Genomic DNA, 21,008 nt, shown 5'->3' on the forward strand with positions numbered 1-21,008 from the left:
TAGACTTGTTTCTTTAATTAGTTAAGATCTTACTCTCCCACAATGTGATTTGGCTTTTCCATAATTTTCCTTCAAGCGGAGGAAAGTTCTTTTATCTTTTTAAGTGATGGCTCCAACAAGTATTCATATGTGCTTTTATTCACATTATTTATTTAATAGTTATAAAATTTGTTCAATGTCTATGTCAAAAGATCATATATGCATTGAGGGTCTTATAAACGGTCACATCACATATTAGAGGAGATTCCCTTAACACAATTTGGAATAAACTGTCTTTTATTTTTGGTTCTTTAACAAGAAAAATAAGGGCCTGTTTGTTATGTGAGTTTAAACTCACATTTTCACATTTTAAACAACATTACACACTTTTTCACACACTTTTTCACACACACATATTTCAAAAGACTACAAAAATCACATTTCAAACTACACTATCAAACACCCCCTAAGACTCAAAGGCTCAACATATGCGGAAGTATTTGAAGGATGAGTGAACTAGGTGGACACATGGGCCTTAGTTGATGGCCATTTTTTTTCCAAAGGCTAACTTGAAAGCCCAACCAACAAAACAGCCCAAGGCCATTTGAAGGAAATTATTTTGGGGGAACTTCTGGAAGTGTGGCTTGGAGGGCCCAAGAGAGATATTTTTTTAACCACAAAAAATAAAAGAAATCCTTTTGAGCTCAAAAAAGGAAGCATGCAGGCTTGGAAAACATACCCTTATAAGATATCCCCAAGTGTGAGTGAAGAAGCGAAAGAATGGTTCATTGCTATTATTTCACTCCTTTTTTTAGGCTTACATGTTGATTAGCCTTTAGGCTGTGTTTATTTTGGGTGTAAATGATTTTCGAAAATGCTTTTTCGGAAAAGTAGATGTTTGGCTGTTACTGAAATTCGGTCAAACTGAAAATGTTTTCAGTTTGACCTTAAAATAAGGCTGAGAGGGCGGAAAATAATTTTCGTTCTCATTTTCACTTCAAATCACTTCCGCCCCAAGAAAATAGAAGAGAGAGAGACAGAGACAGCAAGGAAGAGAGATCGCACCAGCATCCCAGCACCGGCGAAGGCGAGATCGATCCACATCCAAGAGCTCCGACGAACCCAGAAAACCTAAGACCGAGCTCGTTCGTTGAGCAATGCCCAAAGAGAGAGAGAAAGCGAGAGAAGGAAGGACTTAGACGCGCAAACACAGAGAGAGAGAGAGAGAGAGAGAGAGAGATCGCACCGTCGAACCCATTCCTCAGATCGCAAACCCAGAAATCGTCAAACCCATTCGTCACCGATCGTCGCGAACCTAGAAATCGTCAAACCCATTCGCCACCGATCGTCGCGAACCCAGAAATCATCGCACCATTCGTCAAACCCGAGATCGTCCCGCCGAATCGCCGATCTACTTAATCTAAGTCGATCCTCCTCTGGGTCGATCTCGTCGCCGATCCGCTTGCTCTCTTTGATCTCTGATTTTCTTCTTGTTGTTGTGGTGGCGTGGGTGGTTCTTGTTTTGTTCTCTGATTTTGGGTTGATCTCTGATTTGATGAATTTTTTTTTTGTTGGGTATTGAGAATTTGGGTTTTGTTGGATTTGATGATATATTTGTTTGGAAGTTGAGAAAATATGAGAAAATGTGAGAAACATGATAAAAATGAGTTTTCTAGAGCATTTTCAAGAATACAACCAAACACCAGAAAATATTTTCCAAAATATTTTTTGGAATGCAACCAAACACTTGAAAATATTTTCCTTTTCCAAAAATAGCATTTTCGGAAAATATTTTACGGGAACCAAACACAGCCTTAGTGTCATCACCATTGCTCACTTACCTTCAAGAGAAATGTAACCCCACTACCAAATTATACAAAATCAACACTAGCCCAACCCAATTTCACTTCCGCATAAAACTAACAACTCAAAATTACTAACAAAAAAGAAAAAGAAAAAAAAAAGACATCGGTCAAGACTCAAGAGCAAAACCTAAGGATTATTCCACAAATGCCTATATTCTTTTTAAAGGGCAAAATTTAGGTACAGTTCCTTAGGTGCAGTAGCTTAGGTTCATTTCTTAAAATTCTAACATGTGTCTATTTAATAACCACAGCTAACGGCGTTAATCACAAAAAAAAAAAAAAAAAAAAAAAAAAAATCTATTCCCCTGTAATCAAAGAAACGCAGAATGCCAAAGGTCTTTCAGCCCACCATGGACGGCTTCTCAAGCTCTTCTCTCTGTAAACCAAATCACCACAACTGAGCAATGGCAGCACTAGATTCAAAGAAAGGAAGATCCAAAGCCCACATGCACAAGGAGGATCCAAAGCCCACAAAGGAAGAGAAAGTTGATTTCTTTAACCTTCCCTGTCCCATACCCTATGAAGAAATCCACCGCGAAGCTTCAGTTTGTACTCTCCACCCATCAAAGTTTTCAACTTTCTTCAATAATGCATTATGGGTCTTAGTTTAATCTTACTATTTTCATGTTTTTTTCTCCTCCTTTTTATTATTCATCGATTTGTTCTGTTTTGGGTCTGGGCTAAGAGAGAAGCTTGAGGGAGCTAACCATGGCGGATTAGCTGCTCTTTCATTCTCTCATCTTGATTTATCTCCACTTCATTCCCTCTCTCTAACCCTCTTAGATCTTGTAATCTCTCTCTTTGATCTATCTTTTCTATGCTAAATTTTCTTTCAATAATTTAACGGGTCTACTGTCTATGTTTGGGTTTCAATAATTCAATGGTTTTATGCTGGGTCCTGTGCAAATTGGTTTGTGCTTCAGATGAATTTTCTAACTGGAGATAGTTGGTCTTTAACGCTGTTTAATGAAAATGTTAATAAGACACGTGTCAGCGTTTTAAGAAAGGAACCTAAGGTACTGCACCTAAAGTACTGTACCTAAGTTTTGCCCTTTTTAAAAGCCAAGTTGGTGGAAACATTAATGCGAGCTCCACCAACCTTGACGTACTTCATTAATTACCATTATTCCACAAATGCAACATTATTGTGCAAAATACAACAAAGGCTAAAACCAAAAACAAATTTATTGGGTTCTTGATTATAAGTGGATAATTCACTCTCTCAAACTCACAGATTTTCCTTTTTTGTCACATTTTAAGGTCTATATATATTTTCACACAATTTCTATTCATAGAGAGGAAAGTTTTTATTTTATTATTTATTTTTTTTTTTTTTTATCTTGTTACGTGATGATTCATGATCCTAAAAAGCATTTACATGTATTTTTAATTACATGATTTATTTGATATTTATATATAAAAAAAAAAAAGATGTCTTAATGGGTCAAGCAATTAAATGTTCATTAAAGGCACATTTTAATTGCTCCTTTAAATGTGAATTAAAAAGTTATTAAAAAAAAAGAGAAATAATATGTCTATAACATTTTTACAACAAATCTTAAGTAGCAGGTTGTTATTGGTTGTTATTGTTAGGGCAAAAAAGTAATCTTAGTATTAGTTTCAAATTTGAACTAATAACAACTAATCACCTGTGATTTGTTGTAAAAATATTGTAAAAATGTTGTAAACGTAGCATTTCTCTAAAAAAAAAATGCACTAAAGGTCTTATAGACGCAATTACATCATGGATTAGAAGAGATTCTTCTAACCCAGTCTGGAATAAAATTTTCCCTTTAATTTTTGTTCTTTAACAAGAAATATAAGGCTCAACATACACACAGGTGGTATGGAGGCTAGGTGAACAGTGAACTGGGTGGACATGTACGACCTCAAAGGCTATTTTTTGTATGCAATCAATAAATTGAAATTCAACATCTAAACAAAGAATATCGTAGCTTGTTGAAAATTTAAGAATATCATATCATTCGTTTTGTATCCAGTAATACTCTTTAAAGGACCAATAAATTTCTATGCTTATTGCTTAATGCCTTAACTTCAGTATTAAATTTTACTTCTACAGTTAGAATCATGTGATAACATTAATATATAAATGATTAAAATTCGAGTTTTTGTTTGTAATATAAGTCTACACTCTACAGTGTTTATACCTTTTTGGTGAAACTAGTAGTATGTTTGTAAGTACCAATTGCTTTTTTTTTATTGGAGCAAGATTGAAATGAGTAGATATCTAAGTGCTCTCTTCTACCCAAAAAAAAAAAAAAAAAGTGCTCTCAAGGACTGATTCTTATGTGTGTAGGTGGGTTTTATAAATTTTGGTTTGCTAAAGTTTGTTATTCTCCGCTTGTTGATTACCACTCTTTCTTTGTGCAACAATAGAATGGCCCAGCTGATGAAGCTATTTAATGTCTAAGGTGATCTTATGGGCAAAAATCGCCCATTACCATCAATTTTGAAAATAATTTGCCCAGAAACACTGTTTCCGAACTATATAGCAATATACCACTTTTTTAGGTACTCGAGCTCACCGTGACATGGAAAGTTTAATTAAAAAAATAGCTTGGTACCCGAGCTCAGGAAGCTCGAGTACCGTTGTCCCCCTGTTACCCACAAACCAAACCATTTGTTAGACTGCTACCCACACTTAAAACTTAAACTTTCTCAATTTGCCTCTCAATCTCAGATATCACTTTCTCAAACTCCCTCTCAATCTCGCCATCACTTTTTCAATCTCCCTCTCAATCTCGCTATCATCTTCCTCACGCTCTCAATCTCCCTCTCAGTCTCGCGCTCGCTCTCATTCTGAGTCTCCTTCTTGCTCTCGGTCTCGCTCGCGGTCTCCCTCTCAGTCTCGCGCTTGCTCTCACTCTCACTGTCGGTCTGCATCTTCAGTTTGGATTCACCAGGTATGTCTCCTTATCTCTATATTTGTTTCAGCATTGGGTATTTGTGGGTCTTTGTGGGTATTTGTAGAGGAGATGCTGTAAATGTTATTTTGTAGTTACAGAACCATTCTCTGGAGCCAGATTGGAGCATTGGGTATACTTGATCGTAGATTTTTGGTTTCAAAATTATCTTTCCATTATAGCTTATACAAATTGAACATTTACTCTACACTGACAAGAAGAGGCTTATGATACATGTGTCAGTAAGCCAACTTATATTGAGGATAAACCTTAACTAGGAAGTGACCTATGTGTGATTTGTGTTAATTTTCACTTGATTTTAGTAGTGTTTAAATTTAAAAATGCATATAGTTTTACAGACTGGGATTGGGTCCAGTGCTCTAGTGCATTGGATCCAAGCTTTGACCCTAGTTTTACTAAGATTCAACATGAAGTCCAAGATGCTAATGATGTAAGATAACGCTTTCTTTTTTGGAAGCAGACACGTGAATTGTGATTTGTGAGTTAGGGCCATATTTGTCTCTTAAGTCATAAACATGTACTGGAGCTGAAATGCTGAACTCTGGATTAGCAACTCAGTAAGCTCAAACAAGAAGAGTTGTTCAATTCGTATTTGGAAACTCTCTAACCTAGAGAATGGTGTTGAAAAGTAATTCAATTGTTAGTATAAGATTCTATAAAATATAAAATTTTTATTTGACATATATTAGAGCAGTTCGTCCCTATATAACATAAATGTTTTGTTCATGCTGTCTCATAAAAAGCTATGAGTGATACCGAAACAGTGAGAATAATACTTTAGGAGTTTGTTGCAAATTAACAAAATTTGACATGGTTCTGCCCCATTCTAATTTCCTGGTAGGGCTGATTATATGCGATGGAAGGAATGGAAATATTCTTTACTTGTCTCAAATGTTATTGAGAGATGAGGAATGTTTCTATTTGATTAAATTGCACTTTGTTTCTTAAAGTACGTGGTCATTTTGTTTTGTCTCTAAAGCTTAAAGTTTAAACATTTAGATTTTGGATCCGAAAAGTATAATACGCTTTGATATGCGTCCCTTTGTCAATACCCGTTGTTGGGGCCGTTGTTAAATTCCTACTAAGCTGAAAACAATGTAGTTTTGACGTACAGTATTAAACCACATCCTGTAAACTATGCTGTTTTGAGCACATAAAAATTATATTATATTTTTTTTTTCCTAGTAAATTACTATTTTTTTGGTTTGTATTTTTATTTATTTAAATTTTCTCTCTATACCCATTGAATCCATACCCATCCATCCACAATTATTGCCACCAACCTCCATCAATGCCACCAGTCAAGTGTTGAAGAAACCCATCTTAGCAGCCTTGAATCCCATCAAAACATCTCTATAATCAGCTTTCAAGACTCTTAACAAAGAGAATGATCATTGCATTATGTATAAGCAAGTTTGTTAGGTTTCTTTTTCTTGAAAACGAGTCCTCTATTTGTACTTGAGGCCCTTGGCAGTTAGGTGAGAGACTGACAATTGTTCATTTCACGTGTTTCTCTTCTTGGGCTTAAATGACAATTGCCATGGAGTTAAATGTTGTTTGTAATGGTTTCTGTTGGGGTTAAAATAATTCTTTGTGGGATGAAATAGAGGCACAGTAAGAAACGCACAACTGAAAAGGTGTAGGTGATGTGGTGCCCCCAGTAAAAATAATTGAAAACTAGGAGTAATGCTAGGATGTTGACAAGTGGAGTTAATATAGTAATACTCGAATAGTTGAGGGCAGGGTGGAGCAATTCCCTCAACGTAGTTAAGGGCCTTGAGCAATTTTTGAAACACACATCTGCAAAAGCGACACATGGCATTGATGCAGTTAACTTTGGAATAATTGCCTCAAAGAAGTTGTAAGAGGTTTACTGAGAATAGTTGAAAATTTGGAAAGTGTCATTAACAATTAGCAAGGAAACACATGGAAGGCATAAACTGATAAATGATAATAACCGCTAAAATCTTAAGTATTAATAGAGGCATATTCTATAGAAAATAACACCGCGAATACACTAAAAAATTTGTTGAGATCATTTGTACTTAGTTTTGTAGGAGATATTGTAGTTCTTAGGAGTAGTGAAGAATTTATGTTTGTAAGTGCTTTCTGTGAACTTTGTGATCAAGTTTAATTAAGTTAGTTTCTTGTATCTAGTTGCTGTGCTTGCTTTCAATTAGTTTGGTTTTAGAATGATGACTAGTATATGGTTTATGTAGTTTACTTTGAATTGAATTAGTTTGAATTAGTTTGTTTACTTATATTTCACTTCAAGCCAATTTATTTCGAATTAGATTACTTCAAATCCATTGCATTGGAAATAACTTAGATATCGGTACTTAGTTTCTTAGAAATTGTAGTCATTCTAGTCTTTGTCTTTCATTGTTACTTGCATTACAACAAAGGTCCTCTTAAATGAGGTGTTTCCAAACCTCAAACTCTAATCCACAAAGTTAGATCTCATTTCATGCCAAAATTTTGTCCAAATGGCCAATTTAGGCTTCTGACTTTTGACAAAGACAAAAATATTAGGTATATAGTGTACCTATTTATGTACCAGAACGGAATATTCTGGTTAGAATGGAATGAAAGTCAAAATATTACTGATAAATGCAAAACAAATAGATGGAAAAAAAAATAGTGTTTAAAAAAAAAAAAAATCTTTTGACAAATGTGAACTAATTGAATGGACATGAAATATATTTTACTGTTTTCTCCACAAGTAATTAGTATTTTTTTTTTTTAAATGCAAAGATTAAGGAAATAAAAAGGGATCTTCATGATACACATATATACACCATACAGGCAACATATCGTACTATTTAGTGATTAATAGGAAATTAGGAATTATCTGTGTAATCTTATGCCATGTTTCAAAGTGTGAAACTATAGGAGATAGGAGATATTTAGCAATAGTTTCGAAATATTTATTATAACCTAATATAGGCTTATTAAAGTAACACCTATATATAGAACAAATTCATGTGGCAGTGTTTTAAGATATATAGCCTCTAAACTCTTACACACAAATAGAATTCATTGTCGCACTTCTAATGTTTCACTTTTTTGCATTAAGCTTGAAAGTTGAAACAGATCACATATAATGATGTTGCATATAACCATATGAGCTACTATATATATATATATATATATATTCCTTATTCCTAGTAAATAATATTTTTTTTTCTTCTCTGCATTAATAGAACTGGTTTTCAAGAAAATCCAAATTGGCTGTCCATAAATTGATGGTCTAAAAACATGTAACTATCATGAATACTGTTTTATGAAATTAATAAAGAAGTCTCAATAGCAGATAGCGATCAGCATCAATGTAGTTATGAGCTTATCATCATTAGCAAATTGGTGTCTCAAAGTGGAAAAACCATATGGCTTCAATTTTTATTTGTAACTCTTTAGAAAGCCATATCACAAAATGAGGTTGTACTATTTTAAAAAATATCAATTTGTAATATTTTTTTTTAAACCATCATCTTTCTTTTGGCTGTGTGCTCCTGTGTTGGTGCAGTCGGCATTGTAGGTGACCTTACTATCATTCTTTTTTTTTTTTTTTTTTGATAATCGACCTTACTATCATTCACTCATGTTAAAGGCTAACCATTCGTTTTCCTTTTCACTAGCCTTTTTACCCACCTATCAATTCCAACTGCGGTACCATTCATTCTATTCATCAATTCTATACCATACAGCAATTATGCTAGACACTTAAGACCTCAAAATTTATTCTTCTTAGCAAATGGAAAATATATTTTTCAATACGTATTGTTACAGTTAAAAGCATCAACATTTTTTCCTTCAATCTTACTTAATTTTGAAACTAATTCAAAGTTTTCCTTTTTTTTTTTCTAGATTAGTCTAAAATTGTGGGCGATCAAACCTCGGACACAAAATTCATATAGGAGATAGAATATCATCAACCCATTAGCCTATTAACCTAACTCAAATCTTTTTTGTATAACTTTATTTGTCTAAAACCTTTTTCAACCAAATAACTATTCACTTATTATTCTCTAAGTGAGTTCCAAAATTATGTACCTCAAATTATTCTCTAGGCCTTTATCCTCTAGGTTATTGAACTAACTCAAACTCTTTTGGTATAACTTCATCAAAAAACTTTTGAAGTATATAACTTTTCACTTACTATTCCTCAAGTGAGTTTCATAACTATGTATCTCATGCATTCCCCTACTTTGTCCTCCCTTTTCCTGATTACTAGGCATAGGGCATTGCTTTCCTTTTTCTTTTCTTTTTTCTTTTTTCCTCTCACATTAGGTACATTCATAACTCTTCTTAATTTATCCACCATCCTCTGCTTAAAGGAAAAGAAAATGTCATTTAGTACAAGGAGCAACATTTGTGTCATTTGGTTGAATTTGCACTTATAAAAATAAGAAGCAACATTTGTGATCGTTTTGCTCTTGTATGATACTCCATGATTTGTACTTTGTAGTTTCCCTCCCCATGTATTGATCTTTCCAACATTGTTCAATACGCATATCATGGAAGATGTTATTCTTTCTGCTAAATATAGTTAAGGAAGACAAGGCTCACACCTCAGTCCATACTTGTGGTGCTATTATTTCATAATTGCTGGAATTTTATTGTTTCTTCATTTTCTGTTTGATTTTGTTTTCTTTCATTCTTTCTGCTGCTTCTTTCTGTTCAAGAATGGCAGTGGCTTTTGTCTCCAATAATTTTTTCAGCATACTAGGTTAATGCAAATGTGAATATGCAAGTTTATTTGAATATTTTAGATTTATTAAAAAGAGAATTTATGCAATTTGTATTGTGAAGAATGTTATTGCACCACACAATCGCGTACACAATTTTTTTTTGTAATTCATTTTATTCAAGTCAATAAGCCATTAAAACTCTATATTTGAGAAGAAAATTGAACTACCCATGATGTGCTTACATTTTTGGCATTTTTTGGGTGTGATTGGTATGTAAATAACCCAAATGGCGAAAAGTGACAGCATCAAAATTTATTTCAAGATTTTGTACTAATTAAATCAATTAAAATTTATTAATGACTGCAATCTCTTATTCTTTAAGGAAACTGATATGGTTTTGAGAATACTGATTGCCAATGTGAACGGGAACTTGGTATTGTGGTCCAAATGTATATCTTTCCAATGTTACTCGGAAAATTATAATTGTATCTCGGACCCATGAGCTGCACAAATCTTTTCACGCACTCACGCACATGCACACATTGCACGATAAAAAGTTCTGTCTCATGTTAAAAAATAGTGAATTTAATTATTATTTTAACACGTTTTTATGTTATTTATAATTTATTTTAGTAGTGTAGAGATAAGTTTCAATTGTAGAAACACATGCTTTGATACTATGTTAATTTATCAAAAGAAATGTTAATTTGTTAAATGAATCAATTGTCGAAACACATGCTTTGATAACTAACTTTTCTAAAATAATTTATTAAATCAGTGAAAGACTGTATTAGATGAATAATGTTGCCATTTTCAGACAAATTTGTTTATAATTAAAAATAAATAAATAAGACTGTCTTGATGTTGTTTCCAAATGCCAGATATGGACCCACATGGAGCTATACAGACTTTGTGCACGAGGCAGGATAAGCATCGTTCAAGTTTGCTTTTGGATGCTCATTTGGAAGGCGAGGTATGCACTTGTTCAATATATGTAGTCGAAAGATGGGTGGAATTTAACTTTGAAGCGTACTTATTATGTGGTACTGTAATTATTATTAATACTACGCTGCTCTATTTGCAGGAAGTGCCAGGTGTATTGACTTGTCGTCACCGAGACAAAGGTCTGCTTGAAGGAGGGGTAGATGGGTTAGATCCACGAATTCTCGCTTATATCACTGATGCGGGGTTAGATGGGCTGCTTCGGGTCCCACATATGGACACTGACCACGCATTGATCACAGCGTTGGTGGAGAGATGGCGGCCGGAGACGCACTCATTTCACTTGCCCCACGGTGAGATGACCATCACACTACAAGATATGGAGGTTATAATGGGGGTACCTGTAGATGGCTTGCCGTTGGTGGAATCTATACCCTCGACGGGCAGTTGGCGTGACGTCTGCAGTAGATTGCTAGGGCGTACACCGCCACATAGAGAACTTAGAAACAACAGAAAGAACACTGGAGTGCTGGAAGGGGCGAGCATAAAAGCCAAATGGCTTGAGGATCAGTTTTGCAACCCTCTCCCGGTTGACGCCCCCGAGGCGCTTGTGCAAAAGTATGCTCGTTTTTACATATTGGAGTTGTTAGGTAGTACGCTATTTATGGATAAGTCTGGAGAACGGATCTCAGTTAGGTATTTGCAATATTTCGATCCAATCAGCAACGGAAAGAAGTATAGTTGGGGTAGTGCAGCACTAAGTTGGCTCTATAGACACCTCTGTAAGGCATCAGAGAAGACAGCCAAGCAGATTGGGGGTGCACTACTATTGGTGCAGTTGTGGGCGTGGGCGAGGTTTCCCCACATATGTCCTGTGATGAGGCATCCACACCAGGCACTGCCTCCAAGTCCACTTGCTGTCAGGTATGTAGCATCTTAGATAGTTATCGTTTTACATTTCCTCATTAACTTTGTTCGCATGGGAATTTTGTAAGTAACTAATATGAAGGTTATGTCTATGTTGTTTGCTAGATGGAAAGGGGCTAAGATAACAACTGAACATTCGATGCACGTCCTACGTGCCTATCGTGTGTCGCTTACTTCACTGCAGCCAAATCAGGTATCGTGTCTTACAAGTGGGAACCGCTTTGGCATGTAGTTTTTGTACTTACAATTCACTTTGGAGTGAATAAACATTCTTAATTATATATCTTTCTTACTTATCAAAAAAAAAAAAAACATTCTTAATTTCAGAGTTACATGTATTGTTCACATTCATTACACATTTTTTCTAATTATATTGTTAATATGGTTGTTTGCATCTGTTGAATCATTGCAGATTGTTTGGGAGCCGTACAGAAATTATTTGCGTTCTCTACCCGCATATTGTACGGCAGGCCAACGTATATGGAGGTCTATTGTGCCGCTGATACATTTTTGGGTGGTTGAAGGCCATCATCCCGAACGTGTTCTCCGACAGTTTGGGATGAAGCAAGGCATACCAGATGATGTTGATACTTCAATTGAACTGCACAAGATCACCCTCCAGGGCAAGCACGAAAAAGATTGGGCCCGAATACATGCCCCGCATATTGCTAAATGGGCTGCGCACGCCAGAATTGCCGATGCACCGGCCTTTCACGGGGAGATGAACTACAATGACAAGTATTTGGTTTGGTTTCGTCCCCGCACTATTCGCCATATTACAAAAGAGACTTCGTACTGGGACACTTTGGTAAATTTACAAAGACTGTTTCGTTATAAATGTACTTTGCTTCGCATAGTTTAGTTAAACCTACTAACATTACTCTTGTATATTTCTGACAGGTTGAATCACAGTTGCGCATTATAACGAAGTGCGAACCAGGGTCTGAGATCTACACCGACTGTATTAATGCCTTGCAAGCTGTTGAAGAGATCGGTCGGTTATCCTTGGACCATGCACGTGACGTGGGCAACACAAGTGAACCAGCTGTACGACGTGGTTGGCAAGCAAGTGGACGTCAAGGGCGTGGAGGATGTCAATCTAGCCAGCGTCATACATCTAGTCGGCCTCCCACATCTGGTCAGCGTCACACACCCGTGCCCACATCTAGTCGACGTCCCACATCTGCTCAGCGTCCTACATCTGGTTCGCGTCACACACCCGTGCCCACATCTAGTCGACGTCCCACATCTGCTCAGCGTCCTACATCTGGTTCGCGTCACACACCCGTGCCCACATCTAGTCGGCGTCACACACCCGTGCCCACATCTACTCGGCGCCACACACCCGTGCATGACCACACCATGGAGGAAACAAGTCAGACAACAGATGAGATGTGGGACGACACTGCTTATGACGTAGGCTCCATGGCACACGATGATGCGGGTCCATCCCATACGTTTGCCCATAGAGACACATTTGGGTCCCCATCCATGAGGAGCGATGGTACTTGCCCACCCACACCCCCTAGTACATCTCTGTTGCCCACCACCTGTACGTCTCCCCCACTGACTGCCGGCCCTGCCCCCGCAGTTTTAGATGGTAGAGATGAGATGAGGTTCATGCCCACTCCTGGGCGACCCACCCCTGTTGCTATCCCCCCTGAGTTTGTGCATACCGAGTTTATCCAGACACAGATACCCACCCCCCCAGCAGAGCCTTCGCACATCGAGGATCGGCCACGAAGGCCGCAACGCACACGGACACATCCTCCTGACTGTGGGACTGGACATGGTACTATAGTTTGATTCGATACCGATTACATATACATCGCTTTATAGTTAAATCATTTGCATATTAATATTTGCTTGTGTTATGTTCTTTTCAGGCAAGGTGAGACCAGTCAAGGAACCGGTGAGGAGAAGAAAACGAGAATGATTCAAGGGCAGAATTTGTGCTACTTTGGGTTTGTAATGGTATAGGATCTTTTTGTCATGTATAGGATCTTCTTGTATATATTTTATATGATGAGCCACTATTATGCAATCCACATGGATTACAAGATATAGACTGGAATGTTATAGGCATTCTTATATAGATGATTTCATGGTAGTGGTTGATAAGCATTGTGCATGCTTTAGTAAGCATTGTGGCAACAATCAGTTGTTATGGGATGTTTCTATTAATGGGTATTTGCTAATTGTAGAGATGAATGTGGGATGTTTAGAAATGCAATACAAGGAAACTTTTTGTTGAAGTTGGGCGTAGCGAATGTAGATGCAATTATAACTATGAATTTTATTATTAATTGTGTGTTCAGCCTCTAGAAAGGGTCTACGAAGTGGAATTATTAACATTGTTTAGATTTAGGTCCAATGTAGAGTGGATTTGGTGACCCAAACCTTTCAAATCTCACCTGCCAAGGGCTGGAATTTTTACTGTGTATTTGTATATTTATCAAATTTTTCACCTTTGAAAATTATGAGGAACCCTTTATTGTAAAGGTCAGCTACTGCCATATCAAATTAGACGGGGGGGAATTTTCAGGTTCAGTTGAGCAGTTACAAGTTTTGGAAGGATTTTTTGTTCAGTACTTACATACTACTAATTTTTTTTTTTTGGTAAAAGGTACCAAAAGGCTGGGACAAGTTGGTTGTATCTATTATCTCTATTGAAACTGGGAAAACAATTGCGAAGTCAAGCAAAGCACTTGTACATAATGGAAGTTGTCAGTGGACGGATTCTATTTCAGAAACTATATGTTTTTTTCAGGATGACTCTTCAAAGGAGCTACAGGATTGTTTCTTCAAGCTTGTTGTCTCCATGGTATTGTTGTTTCTACCACATACTCTTTCTTTTGGTCATTAACCTTTTTTCATCTTCCTTTTTTCTTTCCTGCTAAATGAGATATGATTCATGACATTCTCTCTTTGCCAATTTTCCAGCCTCTAAATAAATTTTGATTGTGCTTCTTGTACTTCTTTTTTATTTCAGTTTATCTATTAGAATGTGTGTGTTATAGACTTGTAGTCATCAGCTCCATCTGTTTAAACATTCTGGTTATCTAAATAATTTTGGATGACTTTCTTACTGTAGGGTTCAGCTAGATCTGGCATCCTTGGAGAGGCTACAGTCAATATGACAGGCTATATGAGTTCACCTGCTCCTGTTCCAGTTTCACTAAGATTGAAAAAGTGCAATCATGGGACAATTTTACAAGTGAGTTGTACAATTGTATGCTATTTGTTTCTTGGTGTTTGTTTAGACTTTGCCACGTTACACATCATTAGAAAAAAAATTAGGACCTTCTTCTTATACCTATCTGATTCTTTTTCCCCCTTTTGGGAGAGATATTTTATGTCGTTATTATGAAAGCAACATCCTGTTCTAATTTTAAACCTTCTTCAAAGTTTTTAGATTTGGTCCACTTTGTCATAACTTCATATGAAGCTAACGAAGGCCATTATATAACATAGGTATATTATCATTCCTATCATTTGTTCCACGAATTTTTGAAGTATCTAAGATTTCTCAATCTTTTACGTATATTCCAGAGTGTGAGTTATTGTAAAGAAGAATAATACACCCCTAGCCCAAGTTTGTAAATGAAGGAACAATTGAGGCTGACAGGATTATAGAGACGTAAAAGAAATAAAACAAAATGGTTTTCTTTTTTCCTTTTCTTTCTTAATTTCTTTCTTTCTTCTTCTTTTATTTTTTATTTTTATACAAACAAGAGGAGGAAAAAGAAGGAAAGAAACCCCAAAGTATAATGTTTTATAATGTGGGAAAATGGAGTAGGTCTACTTTCCTGAACTACTTTTCAACAAGATTTTTAAAAGTAATACAGCAAAATCCAATAGCATTTCAATTGTCACTAAATAAATTCGAATATCATTTGAATATTCTTGTAAGTATACTGTAATTGTTCGTACGGAAGCCATTGGTGGTGCAAAGAGCTTACAAACTAGAGTTGAATTTTACAATGGCCTTCTTCTTAGAAATTTTTTTTTTTTCTTCAAAATTTTGTCGTGTTAAATTGTTAGGGTTGATTTCTTTTTTACTGAACTGAATTCTCAATTTCTTATTCAAGTAATGATTAGTTTCTGTGCAGTTACAATGACAATTTACAATTTTTATGCACCTGAGCATATAATTTTCATATGAGCATATCATCTTTCCTTAAGTGTGAATCATGAAAGTAATTACAAAGAAAACTGACAATTCCTTATCATACGGCTTCATATATGCCTCCTGGAACAGATATTACAGGACTAAATTTGCAGAGAAGAACTTTTACCTTCAAAAAAAATAAAAGCAGCCACTAATGATTGCTATTCTGCCAACAAAATTTGAGAAGGTGATTTTGGTCCTGTGTACAAGGTATTACTCGTTTAGCAAATGTTTAGCCAAAAAAAAAAAAAGGTATTACTCTTACATGGCTGATCCCATTGAGTATTGATTTTCCTGCTTATCCGATAAGGTTCGGTGCAGGTTGAACTACCTGATGGTACTGTCATAGCAGTTAAGCAACTCTCATCTAAATCAAAGCAAGGAAATTGTGAATATTTAAATGAAATAGGCATGATTTCTTGTTTGCAACACCCAAATCTGGTGAAGCTTTATGGATGTTGTATTAAAGGGGAGCAATTATTGTTAGTCTATGAGTACACGGAAAATAATAACTTAGCCGATGTATTATTTGGTGAGTATTATGTAATCTTGCTTAGCACTGAGCTATTATGAAAAAAAAAATGAGATGAACTTTTTTCCATTGTTCTTGAGGGTGTGGTGGTTTTTTTCCTTTTTCATTTATCTGTGCACTCTATATATTGATGGAAGACAATTCTCAGTAGAAGGTGCAAAGCACCTGTGTTCTCATGTTGTGGCAAATTTTGCTGTACCCATGTTCTTGCTTTCCTTTGTGTTGTTCCATATATTCTTATTGAATGTTTTCAGTCCCTTTTTTTAAAAAAAAAATGGCAGATTAGTACCCAAGTTTAGTGACCTCGAGTACCAATCTGCGTTTAACCAAAAAAAATCCAAGGTACTATGCCTTTTTTTTGAAACTAGGCAGATTGGTACCCGAGCTAATCTGCCTAGTTTCAGAATCACCCAGGTATTAAGCCACCGTAATTTTGAAATTACGCAGATTGGTACCCGAGCCCATGTAACTCGGGTACCAATCTGCCTAATTTGAACTTAACGTTGGCCTAGTACCTGCATGATCATGAACTTAGGCAGAAACTCGGGTACCAATCTGCATGACATCAAAATTACGCTGGGCCACTCCTGTTGATTTCGAAGTTATGCAGACTGGTACCCGAGCCCAGGAAACTCGGGTACCAATCTGCCTAACATCGCCCAGTAGCTGGGCTTTTTTTTACCATATTATTCAAAAAAAAATCAATGAAAATAGGGCAAGAGAAAAAGGACGAAGAAAACCGTAAAAAGTTGATATTATCTCCTGCGTTTTTTCCCATGAGAGCCTCTGAATTGAAAAATCAACCAAAAAAGATATGCAGAACAGAACCAAAAACCGCAAAAGTTTGTCATTTTTCCGCTCAATAAAATTTCCACACCTCACGTGAAATTTCAGATCTGTTTTTGTATAGATTAAGGAAATAGAACAAAGAGAACACAAGCCAAAACAGAACCATGAAGTTCTACCGAAAAATAAAATTTAAAAAAAAAAAAAAAAAAAAAGAAGAAAGAAATTGCTACGGATGAAAAAGCCGTGTCTACTAATTGGATCTTTGCAAACCAGTTTCTTAACCCAGTTGCTATTCATCCCTCTATTCTGATTCTACAAGAAGAAAAAAAAATTCAATTGGAAAAAAAAAAAAAAAAAAAAAACTCATTTCAAATCAGAAAAACCTTCAGATCTATCAAACCCAAAAACCCTTCACCCCAGAAAACAAATTGAACAGCACAGAGATAATTTTTTTCCCCAATTAAATATATATGTACCTGAAACGACAGAGTTGAGCCAATCAATGACTTCTCTGCGGGACTTGAGCTTGTTGTTAGTGTTAATATGCCCATTTGCAACCCAAGGAATTTCCACACCTTTAAGTTTTTCTTTTTCTTTTTTTCTTTTACTTTTTGAGGTTGTTATGCTTGTTTTCTGGCTCTCTTTTTACTTTCAGATTTAATGCCCATTGACACTGTGTTGATGCATGGATCAGTGCGGGGAAGAGCAATGGAAAAGGTCAAAAAAAAAAAAAGACGCGAAAAGAGAGAGTTACAGAGGGAGCGGAGAGAGAAAGAAAATCCAAAGAAGAAGATAACATTTGTGAAATAAGCTAAATAAGTACGTGGTATGTTTTCATTGGCTAAATAATTCTCAAAGTCTCATCAACCCAAAGAAGCAAATTTTTTTTAAAAAAATTCACCCAATGTACGGGTGTGTTGGGCCTGTAGTTTTTGAAATTGGCAGAGGTACCCGAGCCTTTGAAATTGGCAGAGGTACCCGAGTTTCCTGGGCTCGGGTACCTCTGCCTAATTTCAATAACTACGGGCCCACCAAACCCGTACATTGGGTGAATTTTTTAAAGTTTTTTTTTGGGTTGACGAGACTTTGAGAATTAATAAAAAATTTACTTGAATATGTACACATGTACAAAAAAAAAAATTATAATTTTCTTGTACAAGTTTTAAAATTTTTAATTTAACTTGTATTCATTTCTAACGTAATCATTATGGTTCACATACAAGGTATGGGATGCCAAACAAAAGGCCGTTGCATCTATATACGGGGATTTTAAGGAGTCTTATGCGGAGTTGCCGCGTTTTTTGGCAGGACTGAAGGACGCAAGTCCGGGTACAGAGTATAAGTTAATAGTGGACGATAATTATGAACAGGGAACCTGTACATTCAAGTCCGTATTTTGGGCATTTCGTCCATGTATTGTTGGGTTCAAGAAGTGTAGGCCTGTGATTAGCATTGATGCAACCCACCTCTATGGAAAATATAAAGGGAAATTGATGATTGCAATGGCGACAGATGCTAATAATAAAATTTATCCAGTAGCCTTCGCCGTTGTCGAGAGCGAGAGCACAGAGACTTGGGGTTGGTTCTTGGCTTGTATAAGAACGTATGTTACTGACCGGAGACACCTGTGTGTCATATCTGACAGACACCCTGGGATACAAGCTATCTTTAGAGACAATAATCGGGACTTTTCCCTGTGGCCTCCCATGACAGAACATCGTTACTGCATTCGTCATCTATGTAGTAACGTCAACACTAGATGGAACAATGAAACTTTAAAGAATCTAGTATGGAGGGCAGCAAGTGCTACCCAGGAGCGAAAGTTCAATGCCACCTTCGAGTTAATTGAGAATGTCAACCGGGATGCGCACCAATATCTAAAGGATGTGCCCAAAGAGAAATGGGCTCTAAGTTTTGACAAGGGTTATCGTTATGGGGCAATGATGACAAACGTCTCTGAATGCTTCAATGGTGTTCTAAAGGGTGCTCGTAGCTTGCCCATTACGGCAATGGTGAAATACACATGGTTCAAATTGAATTCTTACTTCGATGATCGTCGCAATAAGAGCATAGCACAGTCAAATTCGGGACAAAAATGGACTAAATATGCCTTGGATATCTTCATGAGAAATAAGGCGAAGGCGGAGCGTCACAGGGTGACAAGATTGAGCGCGCAACAACAATCATATCAAGTAGATACACCGCATAATCCAGAGAGTGCTGGACATGGGGATCACACACATGGAGTTAATTTGTTGCAAAGAAGTTGCACATGTCAAAAATGGAAGTTGTACAAGATACCATGTTCACATGTCATTGCAGTTTGTATTAGGTATCGACATGATGCAGAGCAATACATTGACCCATGCTATAGCGTGGATGCACTGTTTCGGAGCTATGCTCCCGTTTTCCCTGTGTTGAAAGATAGATTATCATGGCCGGATCCTGAAGAAACTCGAACGGTCCTCCCTAACCCCCGATTGATTCGAGAGAAAGGCTGCCCTGTCTCAACACGAATCAGGAATGAGATGGATGAGGGTGGGAGACGGCCGAGAACCACACCGTGGAAGGAGGGGGGGAGGAAGGTGCAATGCGGGTTGTGTGACCAAGAGGGGCATAACCAAAGAACATGTCCTAAGCGGAATGAGGTACCGACAAGTGGTGGTGTCGTAGACTAGGTACGCTAATTTTGAACTGTGGCATTCTTCTAAATGCAATTTGAAACAAACTGCATGCGTTATGCCATTCAATTATATATTTTTATAAATGAAGAAAGATTGGAAAAAATTTGAAGGACCAACTATGACACAAATCGTTAAAAGATCATCTTTGCTTGTGTACATGTGGTTCATTCCAATTAGTCTCTTGACGATGCATACCCAATTCCAAAGTTTTGGGACTAAGACTTTCTCTTCTTATGCTTGGTGTTGATGACTGCATTATTTCTAGTGTTGATTTTGTATGTGTTGGATCATTATGTGTAAAATGCTAATGCCCATTTTTTACAAGTGTTTTTCAATCGTATCATCCATTGGATTGAAACAAAAAATAGGATATGATGTGAATGAAGTGATAAGTATTCAAATTCAGCATGCTGAAGTCCGTATTTTTGCAAAATATTTCAACAATTGATGGTATTCTAATCAACTCATTTTCCCATTTATCAACTGTTGCCATTTATCTACCACATTGTTAAGAAAAGTTCAAAAAAGTAGGACTTGTTTTGATTTTGTGTAATTATTAGCATGAACTTCCAGATACTAATACTATAGTCTATTTGTTTGATATTACTTCATGAGCATGACTACTACGTTGCTGATTTATCTGTTTCTGTTGTTTTCCAAAGGATGCTTCTTCACATCATCTGGAGGCTTGAGGAGTTATGAACACCCCCTTAATGAGGTGAAGCCTGTGCCAAGGGTGGATAGTTCTGGTCAGGTGTGTGGTGTAACTTTCACCGTGGATGAAGAGTCGAAGAGGGAAACTGTCGGCATGCCAAGAGTTGGAAGTGCTGCCAACTGCTCATCTAACTACTAATATTGTTATAGTTTCCTTTTATGGCATGGCTGTCATTATTAGTGGGCCTTGCCTTTGATCTCCTTTTTGTTATCATACTACTCTCATCTTGAATGGCTTGACAGCATTTTATGGGTGCTTAGATTTATATCCTTTTTAGTACTATCAAAACTAAGACATGATTTTATGTTGCTGTACATGTTGCGTAATGTCAAACTAAGCCAGGATCTCAAGTTTGATACAAGAAATAATATGATTGCTCTTCAAGACTGATCAATGGTAGATTTCTATTTGATATTTTTCTCCATTTTTATCGCTTCTTGAATCAGGCTTGGATGATGATAATAATTTCGGTCACATTCATGATGATAATCAGGGCAGCTAAAGCATTTCAATGCTTTCCTATGGGTCTGCTTCATGATTTACAACTTTAAAGTAAATCATCACATGACAGATAAATACTGAAATACTGAAAGACACACCAAAAAGAAATACTGAAAGAAGATACGAAACCATTCTAATTAATTCTCGTCAATTCAAAAAAAAAAAAAAAAAAGAATTACCCATCTACCCGACTTTGGTGAACTCAGGTTCCAAGCATTCATTTATTATAATTTTAATTTACCAAAATCAATCCAAACAAAAAAAAAA

At 36.4% G+C, this 21,008-nt stretch overlaps 2 protein-coding genes across 5 annotated transcripts in view; one reads left to right on the top strand and one right to left on the bottom strand.

Moving 5' to 3' along the window:
• LOC126694620 (probable disease resistance protein At4g27220) overlaps positions 1-21,008 on the bottom strand; it is a 190,843-nt gene that overhangs the window by 128,902 nt on the left and 40,933 nt on the right. The window lies entirely within an intron of this gene.
• LOC126694623 (protein MAINTENANCE OF MERISTEMS-like) lies at positions 4,522-15,973 on the top strand. Of its 4 annotated transcripts, XR_007645815.1 has the most exons (9): positions 10,340-10,453; positions 10,565-11,346; positions 11,455-11,542; positions 11,762-12,157; positions 12,250-13,141; positions 13,236-13,323; positions 13,976-14,173; positions 14,444-14,566; positions 15,611-15,973. XR_007645815.1 is itself a non-coding variant. In XM_050390994.1 (7 exons), exons 2-7 carry the CDS (start codon positions 10,364-10,366, stop codon positions 13,283-13,285), a joined length of 2,298 nt encoding a protein of 765 aa, XP_050246951.1. In that variant the 5' UTR covers positions 4,522-4,768; positions 10,362-10,363; the 3' UTR covers positions 13,286-13,604. The 4 variants fall into 4 exon arrangements, 2 of the variants coding, with proteins under 2 accessions (XP_050246951.1, XP_050246950.1); XR_007645816.1 differs by lacking the exon at positions 15,611-15,973 and having other exon boundaries at positions 14,444-14,568; XM_050390994.1 differs by lacking the exons at positions 13,976-14,173; positions 14,444-14,566; positions 15,611-15,973 and adding an exon at positions 4,522-4,768 and having other exon boundaries at positions 10,362-10,453; positions 13,236-13,604.

This window comes from Quercus robur, chromosome 8 (assembly GCF_932294415.1).
Source record: "Quercus robur chromosome 8, dhQueRobu3.1, whole genome shotgun sequence".
Classification (NCBI taxonomy): domain Eukaryota; kingdom Viridiplantae; phylum Streptophyta; class Magnoliopsida; order Fagales; family Fagaceae; genus Quercus; species Quercus robur.